This window comes from Oncorhynchus kisutch, linkage group LG5, assembly GCF_002021735.2.
Source record: "Oncorhynchus kisutch isolate 150728-3 linkage group LG5, Okis_V2, whole genome shotgun sequence".
Taxonomy (NCBI): Eukaryota; Metazoa; Chordata; class Actinopteri; order Salmoniformes; family Salmonidae; genus Oncorhynchus; species Oncorhynchus kisutch.
In genome coordinates this window covers 7148580-7174445 of record NC_034178.2, presented here as the reverse complement: position 1 = coordinate 7174445, position 25866 = coordinate 7148580, and the positions used below count along the sequence as shown (strand labels likewise).

Below are 25866 nucleotides of genomic sequence, written 5' to 3'. Positions count from 1 at the left end.
AATCATTAAACCATAGATTGATCTGGATTACAACCAGTTTCAATGGGCACCGGTAAACCAGTCCTCCTCAGCAGCAGCTAGCTATGAAAGTTCCTCCACTGTTAAACAGTCATCCAGAGCTTCAGCAGCAACGAGCTATGAAACCTCATCCACTATGAGGACAGGGGCTGTCTCCTCATCTACCGCTGCCTCAGCCTCATCCACTATGAGGACAGGGGCTGTCTCCTCATCTACCGCTGCCTCAGCCTCATCCACTATGAGGACAGGGGCTGTCTCCTCATCTACCGATGCCTCAACCTCATCCAACATGAGAACAGGGGCTGTCTCTTCCTCTACCGCTGCCTCAGCCTCATCCATGGATTATGAGACCATGGAGCACTTCCCTCCTCCACCCGCTGAACTAATGCCCCAGGAGGTCCCCGAGTGCTATGACTCTCTCCCGCCTCAGGAGCAGCCTGGCCAACAGAGATACATATTCAACAAGGAGCAGTACTCCAAGCAGAGGAACCTCAATGAGCTGAAGCGCCTGTACAAGCACATGCACCCAGAGGTTCGGAGGACCATGGAGAAGGACTACTTCACCGACGTCACTGAGATCGAGCAGGCACAGCTGGATAGTGAAGATGAGATGACCGGGGAAGTCCAGCAGGCTTGCTATGTGTTTGAGAACAGTGGTGGGGATGAATGTATGAGCCCTGAGGGAGATTACCTGGAGTGGGACGAGATCCTTAAAGGGGAGGTGCAGTCCATGCGCTGGATGTTTGAGAATAAGCCGCTGGATTCCATTAAAGATGACACCCCAGATGAGGATGATGAAGTGAAGAACATTGCTGAGCAGGAGATCATTGCAGGAAGTGATGTCAAATACACAGCCTGGATGTTTGAGACCCAGCCCATGGATGCGCTGCGTGCAGACACCCCAGACTCCACCGTACAGACAGGGAAATTGACCGAGCTGGCAAGAGGAGACGTACGAACAGCCACATATCTTTTTGAGACCCAGCCACTGGATTGTCTGAATAAAATCTACCAGGAGGATGAGCAAGCCTTGGAGGTTGTCTTCACGAAAGATATTACAGGAGGGGACGTGAAAACAGCCAGGTATCTGTTTGAAACTCAACACTTGGATTCCCTCAGCCACACAGAGACCATTGAGGAGAGCCACTTCTTGAACCTGAAGTCAGAGCTTGAGGAGATCAAAGGGGAAGTGAAGACAACCACGCGGATGTTTGAGACCCAGCCCATGTGTGTCATCAGGGGCAACTCTGGAAATATACTGGAGATCACTGCCATCCGCAGGGAGGAGATGGAGAAAGGAGACGTGAAGACCTCCCGCTGGCTCTTTGAGACCCAGCCTCTGGACATGATCAACAAAGACCCTGCCAAGGTGAAGCTGATCTGTGGAGTCTCCATGGAGGACAACTCGCAGGGAGACGTGAACCGGGGGAGGTGGCTGTTCGAGACAAAGACACTGGACTCCATTAAAGACGAGGAATGGCAAAGCATCAGGCAAAAGGAGGAGATTATTGGAGCTGATGTGCAGAAGCATTGCCTGGTTTTCGAGACACAGCAGATGGATACTTTGAAAGACAACGCCAATGCCAGACATTTACTCTCAGAGGCGATTGTAGGAGGTGATGTGCGATCAGCAAAACATCTGTTTGAGACAGTGCCAATGGAGAACCTGAAGGATTTGGCTGAAGTAGGGAAACTTCAGAAGATGGTTGCGTCCGAGGAGGAGAAGGGTGATGTTAGACATCAGAAGTGGGTTTTTGAAAGTCAACCACTTGAAAACATAAGGGAGGAGAAGAAGGAAATGACACGCTCTATAAACCTTGAAGAAATTGATAAGGGCGACGTCACAAATCACAAGGAAAGATTTGAAACCTTGGATTTAAGCAGATGTGAGGGGGCACAGAGAATTCAAGTTGAAGGTGTTACCAGTGGGTCTGTGAAATCAAACAAAGTTCTTTTTGAATCCACCCCGATGTATGCCATGCAAGACAGCGAGGGACACTACCACGAGGTGAAAACCGTGCGACGTGAGGAGATAGTAAAAGGAGATGTTCACAGCTGCAGGTGGATGTTTGAAACACGTCCTATCGATGGTTTTGATGAAAGTAGCAATAAATTCCAGATTATAAAAGGTATATCAAAGGAGGAGATTGAATCGGGCGATGTCAAGACAGCCAAGTGGTTATTCGAAACTCAACCCCTCGATGGTATTAAACATTTCAGCAACACTGAAGAAGATGAAACTAAGACAAAGGAGAGTGTTGAAATTGAGAAGGGTGACGTGAAAACCTGCAGGTGGCTGTTCGAGACTCAACCAATGGATAATCTGTATGAGAAAGCAGATAAGGTGAGGAATGAGACTGAGGTTGAGGAGGTCAACAAAGGGGACGTCAAAACATGCACATGGCTCTTTGAAACTCAGAACCTCGATAACATCTGTGACCATTCCGAGTCCGAATCGGAGACCGTTCTCAAAACCTGCACTGTCAAACAAGAGGACGTCCAAGGCAAAGATGTGCATCACGCTCGCTTCCTCTTTGAGACAGAGAACCTGGAGAACCTCACAGGGGAGGAGAGTGGTGCCTTCAGGAGGGTGACTAAGATTGATGTCCAGTCTGGAGATGTGTCTAGGATGAAGTTTCTCTTTCAGAATCGGTCTTCCGACATCATGACCTCAACCTCATCTGAAACAATGCATAAGCTGAAGACCCTTACGGCGGAGGAAATTCAGAAAGGAAATGTGGTGAACAACACGTGGCTTTTTGAAAACCAACCTATAGACACTATCCGCGAGGATTCAGAGGAAGCCAAGGATACTCGCACCGTAACCGATGTGCAGGGAGGAAACGTTGGTCAAGGACGCTTCGTTTTTGAGACTTACTCTCTCGATAAAATCCAGGAGGAGTCCACCGAGACTGAAATTTCAAAACTCCAGAGCATCATCAGGGACGATATAGAGAAAGGGGATGTGAAAAGCTACACCATGATGTTTGAAAATCAGCCACTGTATGCAATCTGTGACAAAGAGGGCCACTACCATGAAGTAACGACTATGACAAAGGAAGAAATCATGAGAGGAGACGTGGTGGGGGCCCGGTGGTTATTTGAGACAAAACCTCTGGATTCAATAAGGGACACAGACGACGTCTATGTCATCAAATCTGTCACTGAGGAGGACGTCCAGAAAGGTGATGTCAGCACGGCCAGGTGGAGGTTCGAAACACAACCTCTTGATGAAATCGCTGAGGACATGAAAGTGTTGACTAAAACAGTTGACGATATCCAGGGTGGTGATGTGAAGACAAACAAACACCTTTTTGAGACAGATGAACTGTCCCAGAAGTATGTTAGAACTGTTAGCGTGAGTGAGATCCAAAAAGGGGACGTCAGGACTGCCTCGTGGATGTTTGAAACACACAGCATCGATAAGATCCATGGCGAGGGCTCAGAATATGATGAAATGGAAACCGTGACAAAAGAAGAAGTGATGAAAGGAGATGTCAAGCAGTCTGTGTGGCTCTTTGAAAAACAGCCGCTTGACAGCATTAAAGAGTCTGACGGAACAGAGACTGTTGTCACCCGGGAGGAGATCCCACAAGCAGATGTAAAGACAACAACATGGCTTTTTGAAACCACTCCTTTAACCAAATTTAATGAGAACAGTGTAGAAAGAACTGAAATAATGGGGAAGAGCATCAAAGAGACCCTTGAAGAGCTGTATTGTCAGAAAATGGTTGACTCACAAGGGATTCTCATTGAGACGGATGAGATCGGAGATGTCAGAATGGCAAAATACAGACTCATGAACCAAGATGCTCCAGAAATCCAGAAGGAGGAGGTGATCAGAGGGGATCTGAACAACATCATGATGAACCTCCTAAACAGACGAGAAATGACAGAGACAGGGATAGTCATAGACCAGGACGAGAGAGGCAACATCAACACAACAGTAAAACAGCTATTCAACCAAGAAAAGGGATTCAATGTTGAGAAGGAGGAAATCCTCAGAGGCGACATTCAAGAGGCCATCAACAACCTACTGAAGGAGGAGGGCTCCTCAAAACGTGGAATTCTGATTCAAGAAGATGAAAAGGGAGATGTGCGAATGACTATATACTCCCTCCTCAATAAGGAAGACGGTGGTGGCATTGAGAAGGAGGATATCATCAAAGGCAATGTCAGTAGGACCCTTCACAGTCTCTTGTCCAACCCAGGGTCAGAGGAATCTAAAAGGATAAGGGTGGAAGACACGGAGAGGGGTAACGTTAGCTTTTACTCCACCTGTATTGAATCTGGGGCACTGGATTACCTCAAACAACTCCAGTTTGAACCTAATGAGGAACAAGAACAGGCGCAGAAGGAACGTATCATTGGCGGCGACGTTATGGAAACCAAAATGACACTAAGGAAGAATCAACAGCAGATTGAACGCACAGTAGCTGAGGACGATATTGTCCCTGGTGATGTCAACAACACTGTGAAGGTGTTCATGATGGAACCTGCTCTCTTGCTGGACAACCTGCAGAAAGAGGAAATTGTCAAGGGAGATCTGAGGGCGGCCCTGGACTCACTGACCAAAACTATTAGCAAGAGAGTCGTGATAGAGAAAGAGGAAGTGGTGAAAGGGGACCTGCACACCACTCTGAGGTCTTTGGAGGAGGCTCAAAACCAAGCCAAGGAAATGGAAAAGCCAGAAATTGTCAGAGGTGATATCCGAGGAGCCCTCCAATCATTAGAGAAGTCTGCGACCACCAAGACTGAGGTAAATGTTGAGGATTTAGTGCCCGGCGATATCAAAGGCACCTTGAAATCACTAGAAGAGGCTAAGCAGGCAGTGAAAGAGATGGAAAAGGAGGAGATTGTAAAGGGAGACATTCATATTGCACTGAAGGGTTTGCATGAGGCCTCGAGTGAGAAAAAGCTTTACCAGCACCAAGTGAGTGAACAGGGGGACGTGAGAGGCACAATACAGCTGTTACTAGAACCATCCACATCCCCCCGAATGCAACGCAGGGGAAGCACTGAGGGAGATGTGAAGACCTCCATAAAATGCCTCTACGAAGGGCAGGGGCAGGACCAGGATGAGGAGCAATCACAGATGGAGAAGGAGGAGGTGATAAAGGGAGATGTTAAAGGAGCCATAAAGAATCTGATGCAGAGAAAAGAATATTCTAATCGGAAAGTACGAAAGTATCCTCCCAGGAAAGCTCCCAGAGCTCATGTGAAAAATCCATTACCCACACAGCAAGTGATGGACCATGAATACTCAGATGTGGCTAAGAATGAGAACATCACAGTCAATCTAGCCCCTGCTGTGAAAAACCTGTCTCAGAGTCAGAGCAGTAAATCACAGGACACCACACAAAAGCACACTGGGACGTACACCGAGAACAAATCAGTGAAGAGCAGCAGGACCCTCACCCAAGAGGAACACTCTATGACAACACAGGTACAAACAGTCAATATTTTGGAGGCCTCACAGCAGGAACATGTAAAAGAACAGACTGAAGTTAAAGAACAGACACGTGTTGAACAGAGTGTGAAACTGAAAATGCAACCCCCTCCTAAGAACATGATCATAAAGAAGAAAAAACAGACCAATCAGACGACTGATAAAACATCAATGAATCAGATGACAGAGATTAAAGCAGCCAATCAGATGACTGTGAATCAATCATCCAATCAGATGACTGTGAAAAAACCAGCCAATAAGATGACTGAGAATAAAGCTGCCAATCAGAAGATTGTGAATAAATCAGCCAATCACATGACTGAGAATAAAGCAGCCAATCAGATGATTGTGAATAAATCAGCCAATCACATGACTGAAAATAAAGCATCCAATCAGATGAGTGTGAATAAATCAGCCAATCATATGACTGAAAATAAAGCATCCAATCAGATGAGTGTGAATAAATCAGCCAATCAGATGATTGTGAATACATCAGCCAATCATATGACTGAGAATAAAGACATAAGTGTGATGAAAGAAACACAGAGAGAAACACAAGTCTCAGACATGAACGTGACCACACAGGTCAAAACAGTCAATATGTCTGAGTCCTCACAGCAGACACATGTTAAAGAACAGGCTGTGAAACAGAAAATACCACCACCCCCTAAACCCATCTTCATAAACAAGAAAAACATGACTAATCAGATGACTGATAATACATCAACGAATCAGATGAAGGAGATTAAAGCAGCCAATCAGATAACTGAGAATGAAGCAGCCTCAGACATAAATGTGATGAAAGAAAGACAAAGCACATCTCAAACTAATATTGTTTCAAAGCAAACACAGGAAACAAAAACAATGAAACAGTTGCAAACAACAGTGACAGAACATAAGACTGTCACACAAAAACACAACGTCAAAAATCTGAATACAAATTTCCGGAACCTGGACATGAAGGGAAAAGGTATGCTAAAGAAAGGGGCGCCTGAGATTCATTTCCCACCTCCTCCCACGTCCCCGCCTCCACCATCTGAGTCTGAGATGTCTCTTCCTCCCCCGCCCTCACCAGTGGCAGGCTGCCCAATGTCCCTGTCAAGCCGTAGCCCAATGTTTCCCACATCCCGTCCCCTGATTATGAGACAGGACAGTGACCTTCCGCCTCCACCTCCTCCACCCCCAGTAGAATGCGGGGAGCCCGACTTTTTCTCTTCTCCCCCACCCCCACCCTCCGTGGCAGGGCAAGACTTTCTTCCTCCACCGCCCTCACAGCAAGAGTTAAACTCAATACCACACCAAGTGCCTACACCACCACCTGGAAAGCCATTTAAAGCTAGGCCTTTATTCAAAATCCCAAAACCTGAGCCACCCAAGCAACCAATACTGGTCAAACCAAAATGGCAGAAAAAGCCAGCAGCACCACCACCAACTCCTCCACCTCCTCAACCAATGACGGTTCAAACAGAACATAAAGAGGAAGGAGTAGTCCAGGAAGTCAAAAGTGAAATCAGTTGTAAACAGGAAGAAAATACAAATACTACCAACACACAGGTTCAATCTGATTCGACAGTGTCCATGACTAAAATCCCTTCACCAATCCCAGTGGCAAAACAACCACAGGAAGTGTTGCCACGACCACCTAAAAAGGTATTCATCCCTCCAATTAAAATACCCCCACCTGCAGAACTTGCACCAGTGGCAAAACCTAAACCATATGCCCGTAAATTCAAAACACCACTGATGCTGGCAGAGGAAAGGTATCGTGTGCAAAGAGAGGAGGCTGAGAGAAACAAGTCACAAGACACAACTCCCGCCACTTCACGAGTCACATCTCCCACCTCTCCTCCAACTAACATGATGCAGATGATGGGCTCAACCAATGTTGCAAATGAACAACACTCACTTGCACACAAAACAGAGCAGTCAAAAGTGACCTCAGAGATAACACATGAACAGGCTGAGGAAACTCAGTCTAAAAGCAAAATACGCACAGCATCACAAGAGCCGCCCATGAAGAAAGCTCTATCACATATCCCCCTGAGCAAACCGTTGATCTCCATGGTAAATAAGAAATCAACCTCTGAATCTGGAAATATTTCCTCAGATAAGAAACACATTACCACTGATCAGTCCTCGATGGCCTCTTCTGGGAAAGAACTCGCCTCATCTGTTGCCACCAGAAAACATCAGTCTGTTTCCTTGGGCAAGCATCAGTCTATTTCAGTCCCTGCTGCTCACCCTCACCATGAGTCCAACATTAAAGTCCAATCTGGCTCTAATGTGATTTCGTCCTCAGTAGCTGAGCAGCAGAGTGGTATGAATGCTAGCTCACAGTCTATCATCTCCACTCAGAGTATTGTCCAGGAAAATGTACATCTTCAAACCAAATCCGCCGTCACATCCGAAACAGAGGATGCAAAGAATACTAATGCCTTACTCACACAGGAAGTAAAAAAGATTCCATCTCAGCCCACCAAAATCAAAATTCCAAAAGTGACACCAAATTTCAAGGTGAGAACAGTGAAGTTGCCAACAGAGAAGAAGGAGGAGAAAAGCGAGGTGGTGGAAAAAGATCAACGAGCAGTGAAAAAGGAATTACATGTACATCAAACGGGTATGGAGACTATTTCTAAGAGTGAGACCAGAGTAGTTCAGGAGAGCACCCAGATGGCCACCAGTAGCTCAGCAAAAAATGACGTAAAGGTGGAGATGAATGTGACACAGGAGAAAGCTGAGGAGGCTGAGAAAACTGCAGTTGCCAAGGAAACAAAGCTGGAAAGTCAAATGAAGACAAAGGCAAAGCAGAAAGCCATTAAAGTCCCTTTGCCCAAAGAGCCAAAGCTAGTTCCCATGCCAGTAGCTCAAGCTCCAGGGCACTGCCACATATCTGTCTCCCATAGTCAACAAAGCATGCAGGAACAGCACATTCAGAAGCAGGAGCAAGTGATTGTTAATGCGAGAGTAGTTCAACAGAGCTTCCAGAAGCAGGAACAGCAGGTTCGCACACAGAAGCAGCAGGTCAAGTCTTTCCAACAACAAGGAGAAGTAAGCAAAATGCAGCAGCATCAGGAGAGGTCGAAGGCAGAGTCTACGGATGTCTCCATGAACATTGCAGGGAAGGCAGCAGCACAGACAGAAGCAGCTCAATCAATGGCGGAAAGCTCAGCTCAATCAGTGGAGGAGAGCACAGATTCAGAGAAATGTATAATGGTACAGAAGCTGCTATTTAACATTAAGCAGCTTCATCCAGGGAAAATGGATTCAAACTCAGTGAGGACAATACTTAGTGGGGTCCCTGACTGGTTGATGAGGGAGGAGGAAACGCGTGATTTAACACAGGTTGCTGTTCAGCAGAATAAGAAGAAGCTCACAGAGATCATTTTCCGTGTGAGAAACCTAGCACAAGCAAAACTTGTATTCTTAGAAGGACACATGGCAGCCACGGCAAAACTGGAAAGTGAACCGGCACCTGCATCATCACCTGCACAACCACCTCCACCACAACCTGCACCACCACCTGGATCATCACCTGCACCACCACCTGCACCAGCACTGGAAAAGAAAGGATTTGGAGGAGCAACAGCCAAAATATCTAAAATAAGCATTGGCTCGTCAAGAGTCGAAACCCATAAGAAAGTGGTTGAGGAGAGGAAGATCTCTCGTGAGAGCAAAAAGCCGGAGCTGACTGAAGTAAAAGGTCCTGATCCCAGAGTTCCCTCTCCCATGCTTGCAACACGAACACCTTCACCTACCTTCATAAGCATTGAATCAGTGAGGAGAACAAACTCACCCCTCACAGTGACACCCTCACCTCCTCTGTCATACAGGTCTGGTGCCACCCCAACCCCACCACCTCCCCCTCCCCGCACCCCTACCTCTCGGTTCTGTAGGGCCACACCCTCTCCCACCTTGAGCCGCTCAGAAAAGCTAGCCAAGTTGAAGGACACCACTGCGAAGCTCTCTCGGGGCATGACCCCTCCCCCACCCATGCCTGAGTTTCTGACCACAGAGCAAGCCTCTGACAGAGAGGATTCCCCAGCGCTGATTGAACCTGAGATCCACATGCAGACACAGGAGATGGAGACTGGGACGACGACTCCAGATGTGGCTGATATGGTTGACTCCATGATGACTGTCAGAGACAAGAAGTTCTTCTTTGAGGAAGCTCAGAAGGCAGAGGTGAGCAGGACATACATGCGGAAGGACCCCATTGAAATCCCGGAGCGCCTGGGTCCAGAGGATCTAGAGGAAGTTCCTGAGGGTGTGAATATAGACATAATGAAAGGGGATCTCCCTAGGCTTGACCTGTCAAAGCTGGTCAATCAATTTGAATCCCCACAACCAAAGCTGTACATCAGAAAAGATCCCATCGTCATCACGGATAGACTGGGAAGTGACACTGAAGATCCAGAGGCAGACCCCAAAACGCCAAAAACCGGTGAAACACCTGCCTTCAACATCAAGGCCATCAAGAATGCCTTTGACTTGGGTGATCGTAATGCTCTCAAAGAAGTGAGAGAGAAACAAGAAGAGAGAGAGAGGAGAGAATCAGAATCTGCCGAACCGACGGGGCACTCCAAAACAAAGTCCGTCACTGAGGAGTTCTCTGGCATGGATGAATTTGGCACCGTAACAAGAGGGGTGAGGAGCGAGACCAGCATGCACTCTGAGAGCCACATGACCCGCCCCCTCCCTCCCTCCTATGCCGACGTGGTGAAAGGGACGGTTGAAGAGATGGCAGTTCCTGTGGAGGCCGACACCGAGGACCTACTGAAGAGCTTCCACCAGTCCTGGGCCGAAAGCGAGAGTGTGTTCCAGAATCTGGGATTCAGTGTCTCAGAACAGAGGACATCACAGATCGTAACACACCAGCAGGAGACTGTCGTGACGGGTAAACCAACGTGTGGAGCATGAGGGGAGATTAATAGAGAGTGATGGTGTGTTTAACATATTTTTTGTGTGAAAGTAAAAAGCAATTAACAGTACCTTCAAATTCAGCATTAAAGTTTTGCATCTGCACTGTTTTTAATGATGCATTTCCCCTTTGTTGCTCTTCTTCTTTATTTTTATCTGACAGACACTAACACTTCTAAAGCATAATGAATCTAATGGGTACTGGCAGTCTGTTTAGAATGCATTAAAACACAGCAAGAGAGCGCCTCATGATGTGCTTGTCTACAGGGGGGTGGTTTTGTTGATGCCTAAGATATAGAGCTGCTTTTGCAAAAAGCAGTGATGGGAAGTTATGGATTCATGTTTTCATGCTTGTGTGAGGATGCGGTTGTATATTTCTAATTATAAACTGGGTGGGTCGAGCCATAAATGCTGATTGGCTGATGGGCATGGTATTTCAGACTGTATACCACAGGTAAGACTAAATATTTATTTTTACTGCTCTAATTACGTTGGTAACCAGTTTATAATAGCAATAAGGCACCTCGGGGGTTGCGTAGTGCCTAAAAACAGCCCTTAGCCGTGGTATATTGGTCATATACCACACCTCCTCGGACCGTATGCTTAAGTATAGAATTAGCATGTATATTCCATAAAAAAAGTAACAAGGATTTAGGATTTAAAGCTGCAATATGTAACTTTTTGGGGGACCCGACCAAAGTCACATAGAAATATGAGTTATAGATCTGTCATTCTCATTGAAAGCAAGTCTAAGAAGCGGTAGATCTGTTCTATCTGTGTTATTACAATGCTTCCATTTCTTACGTTTAGTTTTTGAGTCTTTCACTTTTGGTTTTGTACACCATCTTCAAACAGCTGAAAATACAATATTTTTGGTTCTGTAAAATATATTTCACAGCGGTTTAGATGGTACAATGATTCACTACACTAAATTCACTTGTTTTGTCACTAAAAATCTAATTAGGCGAACTATTCGAATTTTAGCAACCAGGAAATGGCAGCGCGATTTCTGCACAGTGTACCTTTAAATCTAAATTGAAATGATCTAAACAAGAACTACAATTTATAATGGACTCATATAGTATAATATAAAGTCTTCATGAGCACTACATACAGTGGGGTCCTAAATTATTGACACCCTTAATAAATATGAGCAATAATGACTGATGACTAATAAATCATTCAAATACTGAGCTAATGTATATTGTATGTGACATTTTATGGGGAAATTATATTATTTTATACTAATACAATTGCTCAGAGAAAGAGATTTTATTGAATAAGTCACATACATAAAAATAAAAAAATCTTATAAATAAAGTAGTCAAAAGTTGAGTATTTGTTCCCATATTCCGAACACGTGACTCTACAAACTTGTTGGATGCATTTGCCTAATTACATAGTTTTGGTTGTGTTTCAGATTATTTTGTGGCCAATAGTAATGAGCGGTAAATCATGTATTGTGTCATTTTGGATTCACTTTTAATGCAAATAAGAATATAATGTGTTTCTAAACACTTGTACATTAATATGAATGCTAGCATGATTATGGATAATCCTGAATGAATCCTGAATAATGATGAGTGAGAAAGTTACAGAGGGTCAAAGATCGTACCCCCAAGACATGCTATTCTCTCACCATAACCAATAACGGGGAGGATAGCATGTCTTGGGGGTATGATCTTTGACCTTCTGTAACTTTCTCACTGATCATTATTCACAATTCATTAAAGATGATCTGTAATCCGTAGTCATTGCGTGCTAGGAATATGGGACCAAATACTAAATGTTTGACTACTTTATTTATTTATTTAAGAATCTTTAGGTGTTTTTTTTTTGAGAAAAAAGTATTACTTGTTCAAAGAAAATATATTTTTCTGAGCAATTGTATTAGTGTAAAATGATATAATTTCAAAAAAAAATGTTAGCATTCAATAGAGCTCAGCATTTGAATTCTGTATTTTATACAGTCATTATTGCTGATCTTTATCAAGGGTGTCAGAACCAACAATAGATGTTTCACGAGTCACCTATAAAGCACTATATAGATGGTTAACATAACCGCTCCATATGTAGGGTGCACTGCTAAACGCATAACACACTATGCTAATTCCCCCCAAAATCTGTGTTTATAAAGGGTGACATGACGAATGCTTATTGGTAGGGACCGGACGATACCAGTATCGCGATACACATTAGTATAATGGCAAGGAAACATAACTGAAAGCGGATTCAGTTTCTTCAGGAAAACATCCTTTATGTTGGAAACAAACATCATTATGTCGTCAACCAGTCACATGTGTTTATTGTCCAAGCTATAGCACACAATATTTTAAATACAGCAGATTTTTTAAGGACCAGCGTGCTTGGTCTGCTTCGTGTTTTCATTTTTGCCATGTAAAAAAATATTGCGATATTGGTATCGTCACAGCCCTACTAATTAGGAGGCAATTCTGATGGTGACATTACTTGTCTTCAGGAAAGCCCTCAACGAGGGCCTTAAAAAGGGATAGAAAGCAGACAACCGGTATTATAACATCTACCACCAAGTTACATCTTTCTCAGCGCCAAAACGTACCGACAGACACGTGGACCCAGTCACCACGTATAGTCATACACGCAAATGTTTGATTGGCATAGGTAGGCCACATGGTGTATGCTACAGATTTACTTTAATATAGCCTTGTTGTACATACCTTGCATGAAGAGGCCTCCATCTACGCCACAAGAAAGCATTGCCGATCTGATGTCACACACCCTATCACACCTAAAGTAACCATTCTTCCCGATACTACCTTTATAATAGGGTAGATTAATTTAGATCACACTCATGACTACTTTGGGTAGTGCTTTGTCATACTTCCTTTAAAGTGACACACCTATTGACATTCATAACACACCTAAAAAGATCTTGCTGCATCGTGCTTGGTTAATTCCTATTGGAAACAATGCATCTGAACTACATTAGGTTAGCTATAGGAATCTTGGCTTTAGACATTCGTAAAACACAGATGCATGCTGAATAAGTGTGTTACAGGCCTCGGACATGAGGTCTCATACACTTACAGCTATTAACAGCCAAGTAAATACTCCTGTTATTGACTTCTTCTTTTATCTGTTATAAACAGATCAAAGAAGATGCAGGAGAAGAGGTTTTGGAAAAGAAGGTCATCTGTTTTTTGAAAATTAATAGGAAACCCTTATACCCTTGAAATTAGCAAGGCTAAACGGCCTGAACAATACCTTGTTAGATAACTAGCTTAGCTATTATTTCTAAATACCCTACCCGCTAACTAGCCAAATAGAAATTCCACTTGGCTTGTTTTCTTCCAAATTATAACTAGATAAAAAGTCCCGTTAATGTGTCTGGGTGAACAATTATGTTACAGGAGTGTTATTTTAATGTACAATCAGTATCGGAACCCGCAATCATCATCATTAACATACAACCATCATCATTAACATCAGCACAAACGCCATCTTTATGAGGCGTACTTAGCTTAGCTTGGTAACATCTGTGTGTCGGTGTGTGTTATGTCTGTCTTGGTTAAGTCACATTTGGGAATGCAGCCTACTATACATAGGGAGATGCTCCCGAGTGGCGCAGCAGTCTAAGGCACTGCATCTCAGTGCTCGAGGCGTCCCTACAGACCCTGGTACGATCCCGGACTGTATCACAACCATCCGTGATCGGGAGTCCCATAGGATGGCGCACAATTGGCACAGCGTCGTCTGGGTTAGGGGAGGGTTTTGCCGGGGTAGGCCGTCATTGTGAAACTAATTTGCCTGATTTGCATAGTTAAAAATAAAGGTAAATTTTTTTTAGCCTCTGTCACCTTTTCTATAACCCTTTATAGAGTATGGAATTAACAGATTTGTGAAGCATCTGTGTAGTGCTTGGCAAGATGTTACTGTATGTATGCTATATAAAGCCTTCATAATTTGTAGTTTGTTTCAAGTGGGAACCATTTTCTTTGTGATTTCATAAATTACTTACAGTCCAGTAGGTTTCGTAATAATGACAAATTATTAACTAATAGTGTTGTCGCTTTGTTAGTTTTTACTGAAAAGGTCCATAAAAGAAGGCACTAACGCCATCTTTCTCTTGCAGAAAATTCGAGTTCCAGAGTCCGAACTGTGTACGGTGTGTCGGAAGAGGGTGTATCCGATGGAGTGTCTGATCGCAGACAAACACAATTTCCATAAAAGCTGCTTCCGCTGTGAGCACTGCAGTGGCAAACTAAGGTAAACCACAAACTTCGACTTATAACCAGTACAAATAATAACAACTATCTTATTTCAAATGTTGTGTCTGAATAGTTACAACATTTGTCTTTCTCAGCCTTGGCAACTACGCCTCTCTCCATGGACGAATGTACTGCAAGCCCCACTTCAAACAACTGTTCAAGTCCAAAGGAAATTATGACGAAGGATTCGGACAGAAGCCTCACAAAGACCTTTGGAGTGCTAAAAATCAAGAGTATTCCATTGAAAATGAAAAGACTAAGCTAAAATCACCGTCCCCTGAAAAACTAGATTCCAGAAATTCCACAGCCAGGAGCAGTGTCAGTTCGACAAAGATAGAGGTACCACCTCCACAGGAAAAGGAAGTGAGCAAATCACAGGATGAAAACAAAAAGCCCACTAGTAAGATTGCGGTTGTATGGCCCCCTCAGAATGATTCTCCCAAGAAAGTGTTCATGATGGAGGACGAGGTGAAGCTGGTTAAACCCTCATGGCCCCCCCAGGATAGCTCTCCACAGACTGACACCGATGCCCATAAAAGCCAGATCAATGAACCTTCTTTAAATGATAGCCCCGCTATAAAAACACAAAATTGTTCTCAAGAAACTGCATGGGAAAGTGCCGTTGTAACTGTAGAAACACCAGCAGAGAAGAAGGCTTTGACCACCCCTGTAGACCTAGTAGAGGTAACAGAGAGTACTCCCACCCATGAACCCCCAAGAGACGGTGGCATAGAGGTAGCTGGGAAAATGGAAGCCAATGTGGAAGTGACACGCGAGGTGAACGAGGAAGGAGCTGTGGAAGGTGGGAATGTGACAGAAAAAGATGAAAAGGAAAGTGGAGAGAAGGTAGAGGATGTGAGAGTAAATGGGCATAGCGGGGAGGATGAGGCAGAGAACCCTTATAAAGAGGAGAAGGAGAAACTCGAGAAAGTAAATGGGAGTGAGGAGGTTAAGGTCAAGGTCACAGTGATAGATGGTGAGGCATCAGGTGAGCCAGCAGTAAACGCAAACTCCAACAACAACAATAACAGACTATTATTATTTGACCATGAACCAATGTTCAAAATGCATGATGACTACAAAACGGGGGAAAGAGATTTAATACTTCAGTCCACAGAACCAGCTGCTGCCGAAAGCGATTTTAAGGAGGGCATATTCGGGGATGAAGAACTAAAATGGATGCCAACCGAGGTTCTAGACACGGCACAGAGGGATGACGCTTTTGTGCCAATGGGTGCCAAATGTATGGAGGCCATAGACGACAGTCTAGATGAACATGTCTTCACAGAGGCGACTCAGAGTACATTTTCTTTTGAAGTGGAACCAAAGATTAGCACCTCTAGCTTCCTGGAGGACATTTTTGCTGGGCTCAATAACAGTTCCATCCTCCTGTCTGATTTCAAGTCTGACCTCTTCAGTGAGTCTGTCAGTGAGAGGCCCTTGGTGTCATCTCTGGACGACCTTTTGGATTTTGGAATGGAGTCAAGAGGAAACACAGATAAACCCAAAGACGGGCGGAACGGGGATGAACCGCTTGACAGCTTTGCCATGAAGGATGTCTGTGCACAGGGGGAAAGCAACATGCTGTGGAAAGATGATTATGACTCGCTGTCAGTGGAGGAACAAATCAAGAGGAACAGATATTATGACGATGACGACAGTGACAACTCCTAAATCTGATAACATTTAAATCATATTTTCTAGCACTCAATTAGTTAATTCTGTCCTCATACAATCCCTAATTTCATTTATGTCCGTGGAGAGAAGAATCAAGCTAATATCACAACTTCCCTATAACTATTTTTGTACTGTGTTTTGGCAATGATATCGATGCTCTTTATTACAATATCTTGATTTGATCTTGCTGTTTAAAAGCACCTGGTGTGCCGTTTTTAAAAATGATAAAGGGACTTTCTGTTTCATGTTTATCTGTATACATTGATTCTGATATTTTAAAATCATCAAAACAGAACATATTCATATTTTGCAATACATTCATTATAATTTCTTGCTACAGTATAATGGTTTTCGATTTGCTTGGTTTGTTGGAATGAATGTCTGTGAGGTTTAATCTTCTGAGTCTGATTAAAGATGATTTACTTTTCCTATTCTATTGTTTCTACATTAGTAATGTGGTTATTATTAAAGACTTGACATGTTTCTGGTACATTACATTTTAATCAGTGGGGGGAAGAGATACTAAGGTAAACATTGTGTGTAGAGGTGTAGTTTGGTCTACGGTCTGTATGGTTGGCCAGCTGAGATCTCTTAAGTTAGAGGCATATTGAATTTCCATTGAGGGAACCAGAGGGTTGTAGGAGGAATACAGATTTTAACATGTACAGTGCCTTCAGAAAGAATTCATACCCCTTGACTTATTCCACATTTTGTTGTATTACAGCCTGAATTCAATAAATATATACATATATATTTGTCTCACTCATCTACACACACTACCCCATAATGACAAAGTGAAAACATGTTTTTAGAAATGTTTGCTAATTTATTGAAAATGAAATACAAAAATATCTAATTTACATAAATATTCATACCCCTGAGTCAATAAATGTTAGAATCACCTTTGGCAGTGATTACACCTGTGAGTCTTTTTGGGTAAGTCTCTAAGAGCTCTGCACACCTGGATTGTACAATATTTGCCCTTCTTCAAGCTCCATCAAGTTGATTGTTGATATTGCTAGACAGCCATTTATAAGTCTCGCCATAGATTTTCAAGCCGATTTAAGTCAAAACTGTAACTAGGCCGCTCAGGAACATTCAATGACATCTTGGTAAGCAACTCCAGTGTAGATTTGGCCTTGAGTTTTTAGGTTATTGTCCTGCTGAATGGTGAATTTGTCTCCCAGTGTCTGTTGGAAAGCAAATTTAAACCGTTTTTTCTCTAAGATTTTGCCTGAGTTTATAGATGTTTCTTTTTAGATATTCTAGATGCTAGCATGCTTGAAAATATGAAGAGTGGTACTCAGTGATGTGTTGTGTTGGATTTGCACCAAACATATCGCTTTGTATTCAGGACAAAAAGTTGTATAAATGCCACATTTTTTTGCAGTATTACTTTAGTGCCAGGATGTTTTGGAATATGTTTTATTCTGTACAGACTTCCTTCTTTTCACTCTGTCATTTAGGTTAGTATTGCGGAGTAACTACAATGTTGTTGATCCATCCTCAGTTTTCTCATATCACAACCATTAAACTCTGTCACTGTTTTAAAATCACCATTGGTCTCATGGTGAAATCCTTCCTCTTCGGCAACTGAGTTAGGAAGGACGCCTGTCACTTTGTAATGACTGGGTGTATCGATACACCACCCAAAGCCTGATTAATAACTTCACCGTACACAAAGGGATATTCAGCGTCTGTTTACACATCTACCAAATCGGTGCCCTTCTTTGCCAAGCATTTAAAAACCTCCCTGCTCTTTGTGATTGAATCTGTGCTTGAAATTCACTACTTGATTGAGGGACCTTAAAGATAATTGTATGTGTCAAGGTACAGAGATTGGGTAGTCATTCAAAAATCATGCTACCCCACTACTATTGAACACGGAATGAGTCCATGCAACTTATTATGCGATTTGTTAAGCACATTTTACATTCTGAACTTATTAAGGCTTGCCATAACGAAGAGGTTGAATACTTGACTAATATTTCAGCTTCACATTTTTTATTGATTGCAAAACGTTTCTACAAGCAAAATTCCACTTTGACATTATGGTATATCAATTTTAATATTCAGGCTGTAACACAACAAAATGTGGAAAATGTTAAGGGTTGTGAATACTTTCTGAAGAAACTTTAGGGCTCTGTCACCCTAACATAGCATGGCCTCACTGTGAAGTCGAGTCATGAGTTAATTTAGCCTAAAACTGTATAATTCCAATTGGCTGTTATGAGTAGCATCATATCCATGCAAACTCTACAAAAACACACATTAGCCTACCTCAAACTTCTCAGCTTCTGCATTACAATTCCTTGAAGCCTTCGGTCATGCATTGCAAATGTGTTTAGTGGCAATGTCAGTCAACCTTGCTAAAGAAAGTAGAATCCTCACTTCCAGACAGATTGATTGGCTACTATTCATTTCGCAAATAATCCTGATTGGACAGCTCTCTTGTCAGCTGCAGTACCGCATACAGTCACTATCATGTCTCCCCCACTCCTTTCTTGCGGTGAGATCAGATGCAGAGCCCAGCGCAGGACGGACACAGTTTCAGCACCTCTTGTCTTGGTGGGATGTAGACAACTAGACCGGTAGGTTCAAATGCTTTGTAAAAGCATCCTATTGCTGCTATTTGTGTTTGTCCAGTGGCGATAGCCCGCAACAGTTTACTGAACACTTGGTACAAGCTTTCGTCGTCATTCAGCCTTTTTATTTCGTGCATGCGACTACTTTGTGGTTAGATTAGAATCATTTTATAGTGACAGTGCAAACCATTCGGTCGCTGCTTCTTTGTGTTTAGAAATGCTCGAACGTCGTTCGCTATTGTCCTATTGGCTTTGCCCTCTGATGCACCGTCCGGGACTCCAAAGGAATGTTCTGTATTGAAGAGTGCGTCTCACATTAGCAGTGATGCTGCGATGTTTTGTGGTCCAGAATTGTCGGTAGATTTGATGTAAACTACGGCTTTGATGCAAAGCGATCCAAATAGCTATGAGTTGAAACCCTTGTATTGCTGCGCTTGAAGTTAATTGCGCAAGGCTAGCCTACATGTTTATGTCATTTTGAACTTCATGTCATATTGCTGTTTGTTGATATAGTCTATCATACTGAGCACACGCCTCGGGAACCAGTCCACTAGCACTTACTGTATGTCATCCACATACTACAGGGCGTTCAGCATAGGGACATACATTAATATACAACTACTCTTTTAAATACCACACATCGGCTACACTAACAGGATATTTTACTCAGAATCTCCCTCATCAAATGGGAACCTATACGCCTAGGGAGGCAAGGATTCGTCGTATTCAGAGCATAAACATGAATTATGAATGGTTTCTTAATATCGATATTTGCATAGGCAAAATATATAAAAGTATATTCACTTTTTGCGTATTGATTTTCATATTACGTTTTGGTGATAGCATCTGTTTTTTGACATGATGGTGCACCAGCCACATCACACTATTTAGATGAAAATGTAATTGCTATACTTGGAAAAAGCCTTTAATTCCATCATAGGGGAGGAGAGGATGAACAGTGTTGATAGAGGCATCTGTTTGCAGTAAGTAGGTTCAATGCACTTGTTCTACTACAATGACCTTGCACATACAAAGCCAATAACTGCATGTGGACAACAAATGTTACATACCCAACAGTAGGTCGTTGATTTGTTTACTGTCCAGGACTAGAGTATCACCACTGTTTACCATTTAGGTGTAGTATACACAAGCATGACAACGTAAATCAAAGCAAGACTGAACCTCCTCCGTTTATAGAACTGTTGATTGTAGCCAATAGGGCATAGTGACCATTTAAGCTGCAGTGTCTTGTCATTCTGTGAACAGTGTGTCTAAACCTCGGGAAATCTATTGGCAGAGACTTATTCTGACAGAGCCTTTGTGGGGCGAAACGCCATAGATCTCACGCCGTAGGCTTTTTCACTGTGCGACTGATCCTCTTTTGGAATTACACTGCTGCTTGAACTTGCTACATTACTACTTTTCACACACTTGCTTGTCAGAAACTAATGCTGTAGCAAGAAGTATAGTCCGTCTTGTGTAAGCGCAGCCTCTCTCTGTCTCTCGACCTTACAGTGCCTGGTCGCTAATTCCTCTGGTCCTGCCAAAATTCCTCCATTTAAACCTGCGTTCTGGCATCCTACCAGTAACTGATATTTTATGGGTGAAAAAAAATGTCCCATTTAATTTCAAACATCCTCAGTGCCCCTTTTATCTAATTTGACAAGAAAGGCAGCAGTAGAATCTCAATTAAACAATGACATATCAAAACGGGTATTTTAGACAGATGGAAGAACAATGAAGGTTGTGGAAGAGAAGAGAGAGAGGAGGGGTCTTTATATGTACAAGGGATTGAGATGCTGAATTGTTTTGATCCCATCTAAACACTGTCATATTGACTGATCTCAATAATATCACACTCCTCACAATTGCCTATTCTTCTCTACTGCATTGAAATATTACGGTTCCTTCAATAGAAATCATGGGCTATAATCAAAGCGAAAGCGTCTTGTTTCTCCTGGCTGTACCCTACAGAGTCTATGTTCACGTTTGCATTACCTTAGATATAGATCGATAGTAAGCCAATACAGAAAGTAGCCGTGTGCTGTCAGCAGGCCGTGCATCGGTCAAGTGTAATAGGAACCCAATAAAAGCCTTGGATGCACTTTATCTTACGTTAACAGCGGCGGTCGACGGGAAGCAACGATTTGCCTTATTAAGGAAACATCCTGTGCATTTGTTTAGAAGCACTGATTCCCGTCAAATCTATTGCAATATTGAACGTGTACCGATCCAGGTCATATCACAAACCCTCTTATCTATAAATAGCTACTTATCTTTTACCGTCATGTCCCGTTGACACTGGCGAGGAGAAGCGCCACTGTACCCTGTGTATTAACTCTCTGAGGGGCATTTGATTGCGTGTTTATGGCCCTTCTCTCCACTGGCTACTTGCTTAAGATTCATTGTATGCGTTGTTCCATTCGTGTAGGGAACATGTAGGTCTACATCAAGGATGTATTTGACTGGAGAAATTGATCCTTTGAAATAAACACTTCAGAACAATGCAACAGTGTACCGCCACAGTTCTAATGGAATGGAGTATTGAATGCTCTTTCACCCACAGGGATAATAAAATATCCAAGTGCTACATATTCTTAATTACACTTGTGTGCTGTGGTGGAATGATATTTATAAGAATCTACAAGGTTAATAGTTAATTCAGGAGATAAACACTATGTGACAGTGATGGATGGCATCGATAAGAGAGCGATATAAATGTGGATTGCAAAATAGCATATTACGCTGTTCCCAGGTCATGTGCACTTCAGCGTTTGTTGGTTTTCTTTCATATCAAAACAATTTAAAAGGAAAATCTGTGTCGCGGTAAACTTTTTAAGTTTTTTTTCTCAGGGGAATATTTCTGTCTTTCAAGTCTAGCCGGCCTGAGCTTGTCAAATGCCTATCTTCTTTCGTCCAAACAGAGTCCGCTTGAAACAGCTGCCATTTTATTAACACCCTGTGGATGTGTGTATATTGGGTCAGTATTTGGGATTGTTTTAGTTGAAGGCCTTTTAAAAGCCTGCTATGTGGCAGGTTGGTTTAGTAAGGGGCCTAGCAGGAGCATAAACTCTCCCTGTAAAGTGCCTTCCGCTGTTTACAATAAATACAGTTTACCCCTTACATATGAATTAATATGACTTAGAGTGTCATATATTTTACTATTCTATTCCTGTCCCCATTGGAGAAAACTTTTTGGTTCCAGGTAGCACTCTTTTGGGAAAGGGTTCTACATGGAAACCAACAGGCCTCTACCTGGAACCAAAAAGGGTTCTTCAAAGTGTTCTCCTATGAGTATAGCTGTAGAACCCTTTTAGGTTTTAAAATAGCACCTTTTTATCTAAGACTTTACCTGTAGTCTGTTGGCTATATATTATTTGTGTGACCACATTTATGTGGGACTATATTCTGCCTAAAGCAATAGTTCACTTGTTTTACCAAAATACTCTATGTGTTGCTGCTGGTAATGTCATTTGTGTTGGTATAGCATGCATAAAAGGCACTAGTCTTGTGTAGTGTTAATATGAACCACAGTACAGCTATAATACAATTCCTCACATTTCCATTAGTGATTTTCAATCTCCAAACGTCTCCAACGTTTTCATGCTGATGTGATTTGACCTGTGCTGTCCTCCTCTATACAGAGTCACTAACAAATGCAACTGTACATTTCATCCGTCTCACTCAATGCTCGGCCTTGATCATCTTTGTCATTGCCATCCAGAGTTTTTTGGATCACTAGATAATCCCTTTAGCTATGACAGTAACACATGGCTCCCATCCTGCTTGTGCTTTCCAAGGCCCAAATGTGACAGCAGCACACAGTCAGTCAACCACAGTGACACCATTTTAATGTTTGATTTGATTTGACTCATGCATAAAATAGGCGAGCTAGATACATTTGTTGATGTTTAGCAGACACTTATCCAGAGCGACTTACAGTAAGCAGTTAGTGCATACAATTTCGTACTGGTCCCCCGTGGGAATCAAACCGACAACCCTGGCGTTGCAAGCTCCATGCTCTGCCAACTGAGCCACAAAGGACCACAACACTGTGTTGTATACCAAAGTGGATGCAACACCAGTGATTAGGAAGGTACAGACTCAAATTGATTGTGTTGTACAGTATGTGAATGGTTGTTTTATCAGTGATTTAAGCAAAGCCAAGCTATAGACACAAGCATAGTCCACCATATTTGTTTACAAGAATGGCAAATGGCCCTGTATGGGAAACACAGCGTTGTTATCCTCCGTAAGCATTCTAATGGCAGACGTCCACATTCATTCTTTGTGAAACAATTGAATAGCGTGTGATGTGATGTGAACGTGTCGGAGCGGAGCCAAGCGGCTGTCACGCCAAAAATCACAAACACATCCGAGGTTGATGAGGTGAGCTACCGCCATCTGAAAAATTGTGAGCAATGTGATGTCTAATGAACGCAGCTACATAAACTCAGTCCATTAGCTTTCCCAGTAAAATCCAACGGCTGATTATGTGGGGGAGCTAAACTGTAAACTTGCAGTTGCAGTCTTCCTTTAAGTGCTTTAGACAGTATGTGAGGACCTTTAGGACAACGTTCCTCTTTAACACGTCCTTGGAGCTGGTAGAGCTGGTATCACGGTGTTCGGCAGCCAATCTGGGACAAGAGATAAAGAGAAGGCAAGCGCACCACGATTCCACCCCATCAGCAGCATCAGCAGCCGCAGCCCACTTTGTTTTCTGCAGCCCTGCCTCCACCACAGCTGGGACTGAACGCCGACTCTGGTCCATGCTCTGCGGTGTCAGTGTGTGGATCTACAGTACATGAGCAGCCTACAGAGCATAGGCCACCACACCACTGTTGGCTGTGGGAAGGGAAGAGCTCCAAGCTCTGAGAGTTTCTCATGGGTCTCGGATATAATTTGGTTCTGCTGAAGGGCCTTTGTTGGTTTGCCAACCTGGCCACTGGAGGCGGACGGCTCCCAGCCTCCCTGGTCAAGTGGATGATTGGATTTGCGCTGCAGTAGTCATACAAGAGAGGGGCTTCAGGGGGACGGGCGGTCCCCTCGCTGCCTATTTGTGTTAAACTTTGGCAAGTGCCCTTTTTCCAACAATAGTAGTTGTTGAATCTGCTCCTATATTTCCATTATGTAGAAGCTGTTATGTCCCACTCACACCACATACATTATGTCTCTGGTCCGGTGACATTTAGAAGGGGGGGGGGGGGGGGGGGGGTCAGGCTCAGTGCGCCATTAGAACCATTTAAGCTCTTAATTGTTTTTTTTTATCCTCCTAGAACACAGCACGACTCCAAACTCATGATGGGCCTGGGTTAGAGGTTGAGAGACTGAGAGAAAGGGAGGATGAGGAAGAGGAGGCTTGGTCCATACACTTAACTTTGCCTATTTGAAGCCATGTACAGACCACGATAGCCCCCAGATGTCACATTGAAGGATTATGGCTTGTTGGAAGGACATGCTACATTTAGATGGGACAAGGTAACCTTGTTCACATTGTTCATTCTAGTCTGTTTCCACGTTGTGAGTCTGTGAACAAAACAATATTACAGCTCAGTGGACTACAATGTTCCATTTGAATACTCATTTGTTCACTCCAATAGGCTATGTACTACACAGGAGGTTGGTGGCACCTTTATTGGGGAGGATGGGCAAGTGCTAATGGCTGGAGCGGAATAGGTGGAAAGGTATCAACAACATCAAACACATGGTTTCTTTGTGTTTGATGCCATTCCATTCGCTCCGTTCCAGCCATTATTATGAGCCGTCCTCTCCTCAGCAGGCTCCACCGATGCACTATTCTGATTGTTTATACAGTATATAGAATGGAGTAGACCTAACAGTATTTTTTATTGCAAACAGTAATTAGATACAGACCACGCATGTTTCAGTTTTCCTCTGAGATCTGCATGTCAATTTGACATTTGCCTTCCTCTCAGAATTATGCCTCTCAAATTGATTTTGAAGGGAGGCAGGTTTAATATGGAACTGTCTGATCCCTGGCTTATCCCGATGGTCACATGACCTACTAGTACTAGGGGATTTAAACACTCTATGAATCAGAGGTGCTCTTTAAAGGCTTTGACTGACTTTGAAATGAACCAAAAAATGTAAGATCACTTAAAAAGAACACACACATTGACTCATCTCATTTGCTCCATAAGACTCCACTAGACCAGTCTTCTGTGAGAAAGAAAATTTATAAAATATTTATTAGGGATCCATTAGTTCCTGCCAAGGCAGCAGCTACTCTTCCTGGGGTTTAGTATGGATCCCCATTAGTTCCTGCCAAGGCAGCAGCTACTCTTCCTGGGGTTTATTATGGATCGCCAATGCGATCAGTAATAAATATCAATTATTGGAGGACCAAAAAAAGCCGATACCGATTAATCGGACGATTTCTATATATAAAAAGTAGTAAAAATGACAATTACAACAATACTGAATTAACACTTTTATTTGAACTTAATATAATACATAAATGTAAATATATTTAGTCTCAAATAAATAAGTAAAAGTGCAATATGTGCCATGTAAAAAAGCAAACGTTTAAGTTCCTTGCTCAGAACATGAGAACATATGAAAGCTGGTGGTTCCTTTTAACACGAGTCTTCAATATTCCCAGTTAAGAAGTTTTAGGTTGTAGTTATTATAGGAATTATAGGACTATTTCTCTCTATACCATTTGTATTTTATATACCTTTGACTATTGGATGTTCTTATAGGCACTATAGTATAGCCAGCCTAATCTTGGGAGTTGATAGGCTTGAAGTCATAAACAGCGCTGTGAAGCAAGCATTGCAAAGAGCAGGAATGTACAAACGCAGGAAAGTGCTGTTTAAATGAATGCTTACGAGCCTGCTGCTGCCTACCACCGCTCAGTCAGACTGCTCTATCAAATATCAAATTATAGACTTAATTATAATATAATAAACAGAAATACGAGCATTTGGTCATTAATATGGTCAAACCCGGA

At 42.9% G+C, this 25866-nt stretch overlaps 2 protein-coding genes across 4 annotated transcripts in view; both read left to right on the top strand.

The window, feature by feature from the left end:
• LOC109880512 (xin actin-binding repeat-containing protein 2-like) overlaps positions 1-16742 on the top strand; it is a 51344-nt gene extending 34602 nt beyond the window's left edge. For both annotated transcript variants that reach the window (XM_031824326.1, XM_031824327.1), the window contains 3 exons: positions 17-10361; positions 14496-14629; positions 14727-16742. In XM_031824326.1, coding sequence (XP_031680186.1) covers positions 17-10361; positions 14496-14590 — 10440 coding nt within the window. In that variant the 3' untranslated portion in view covers positions 14591-14629; positions 14727-16742. The remainder of the gene's footprint in view (positions 1-16; positions 10362-14495; positions 14630-14726) is intronic.
• Positions 16743-18803: 2061 nt separating this feature from the next.
• Positions 18804-25866, top strand: part of LOC109890097 (beta-1,3-galactosyltransferase 1-like) — a 118427-nt gene continuing 111364 nt past the window's right edge. The window contains exon 1 of one of the 2 annotated variants that reach the window (XM_031824325.1): positions 18804-18899. The gene's annotated coding sequence lies outside the window, so the exon portion shown is untranslated. The remainder of the gene's footprint in view (positions 18900-25866) is intronic. The other variant, XR_004209938.1, reaches the window with a different exon arrangement.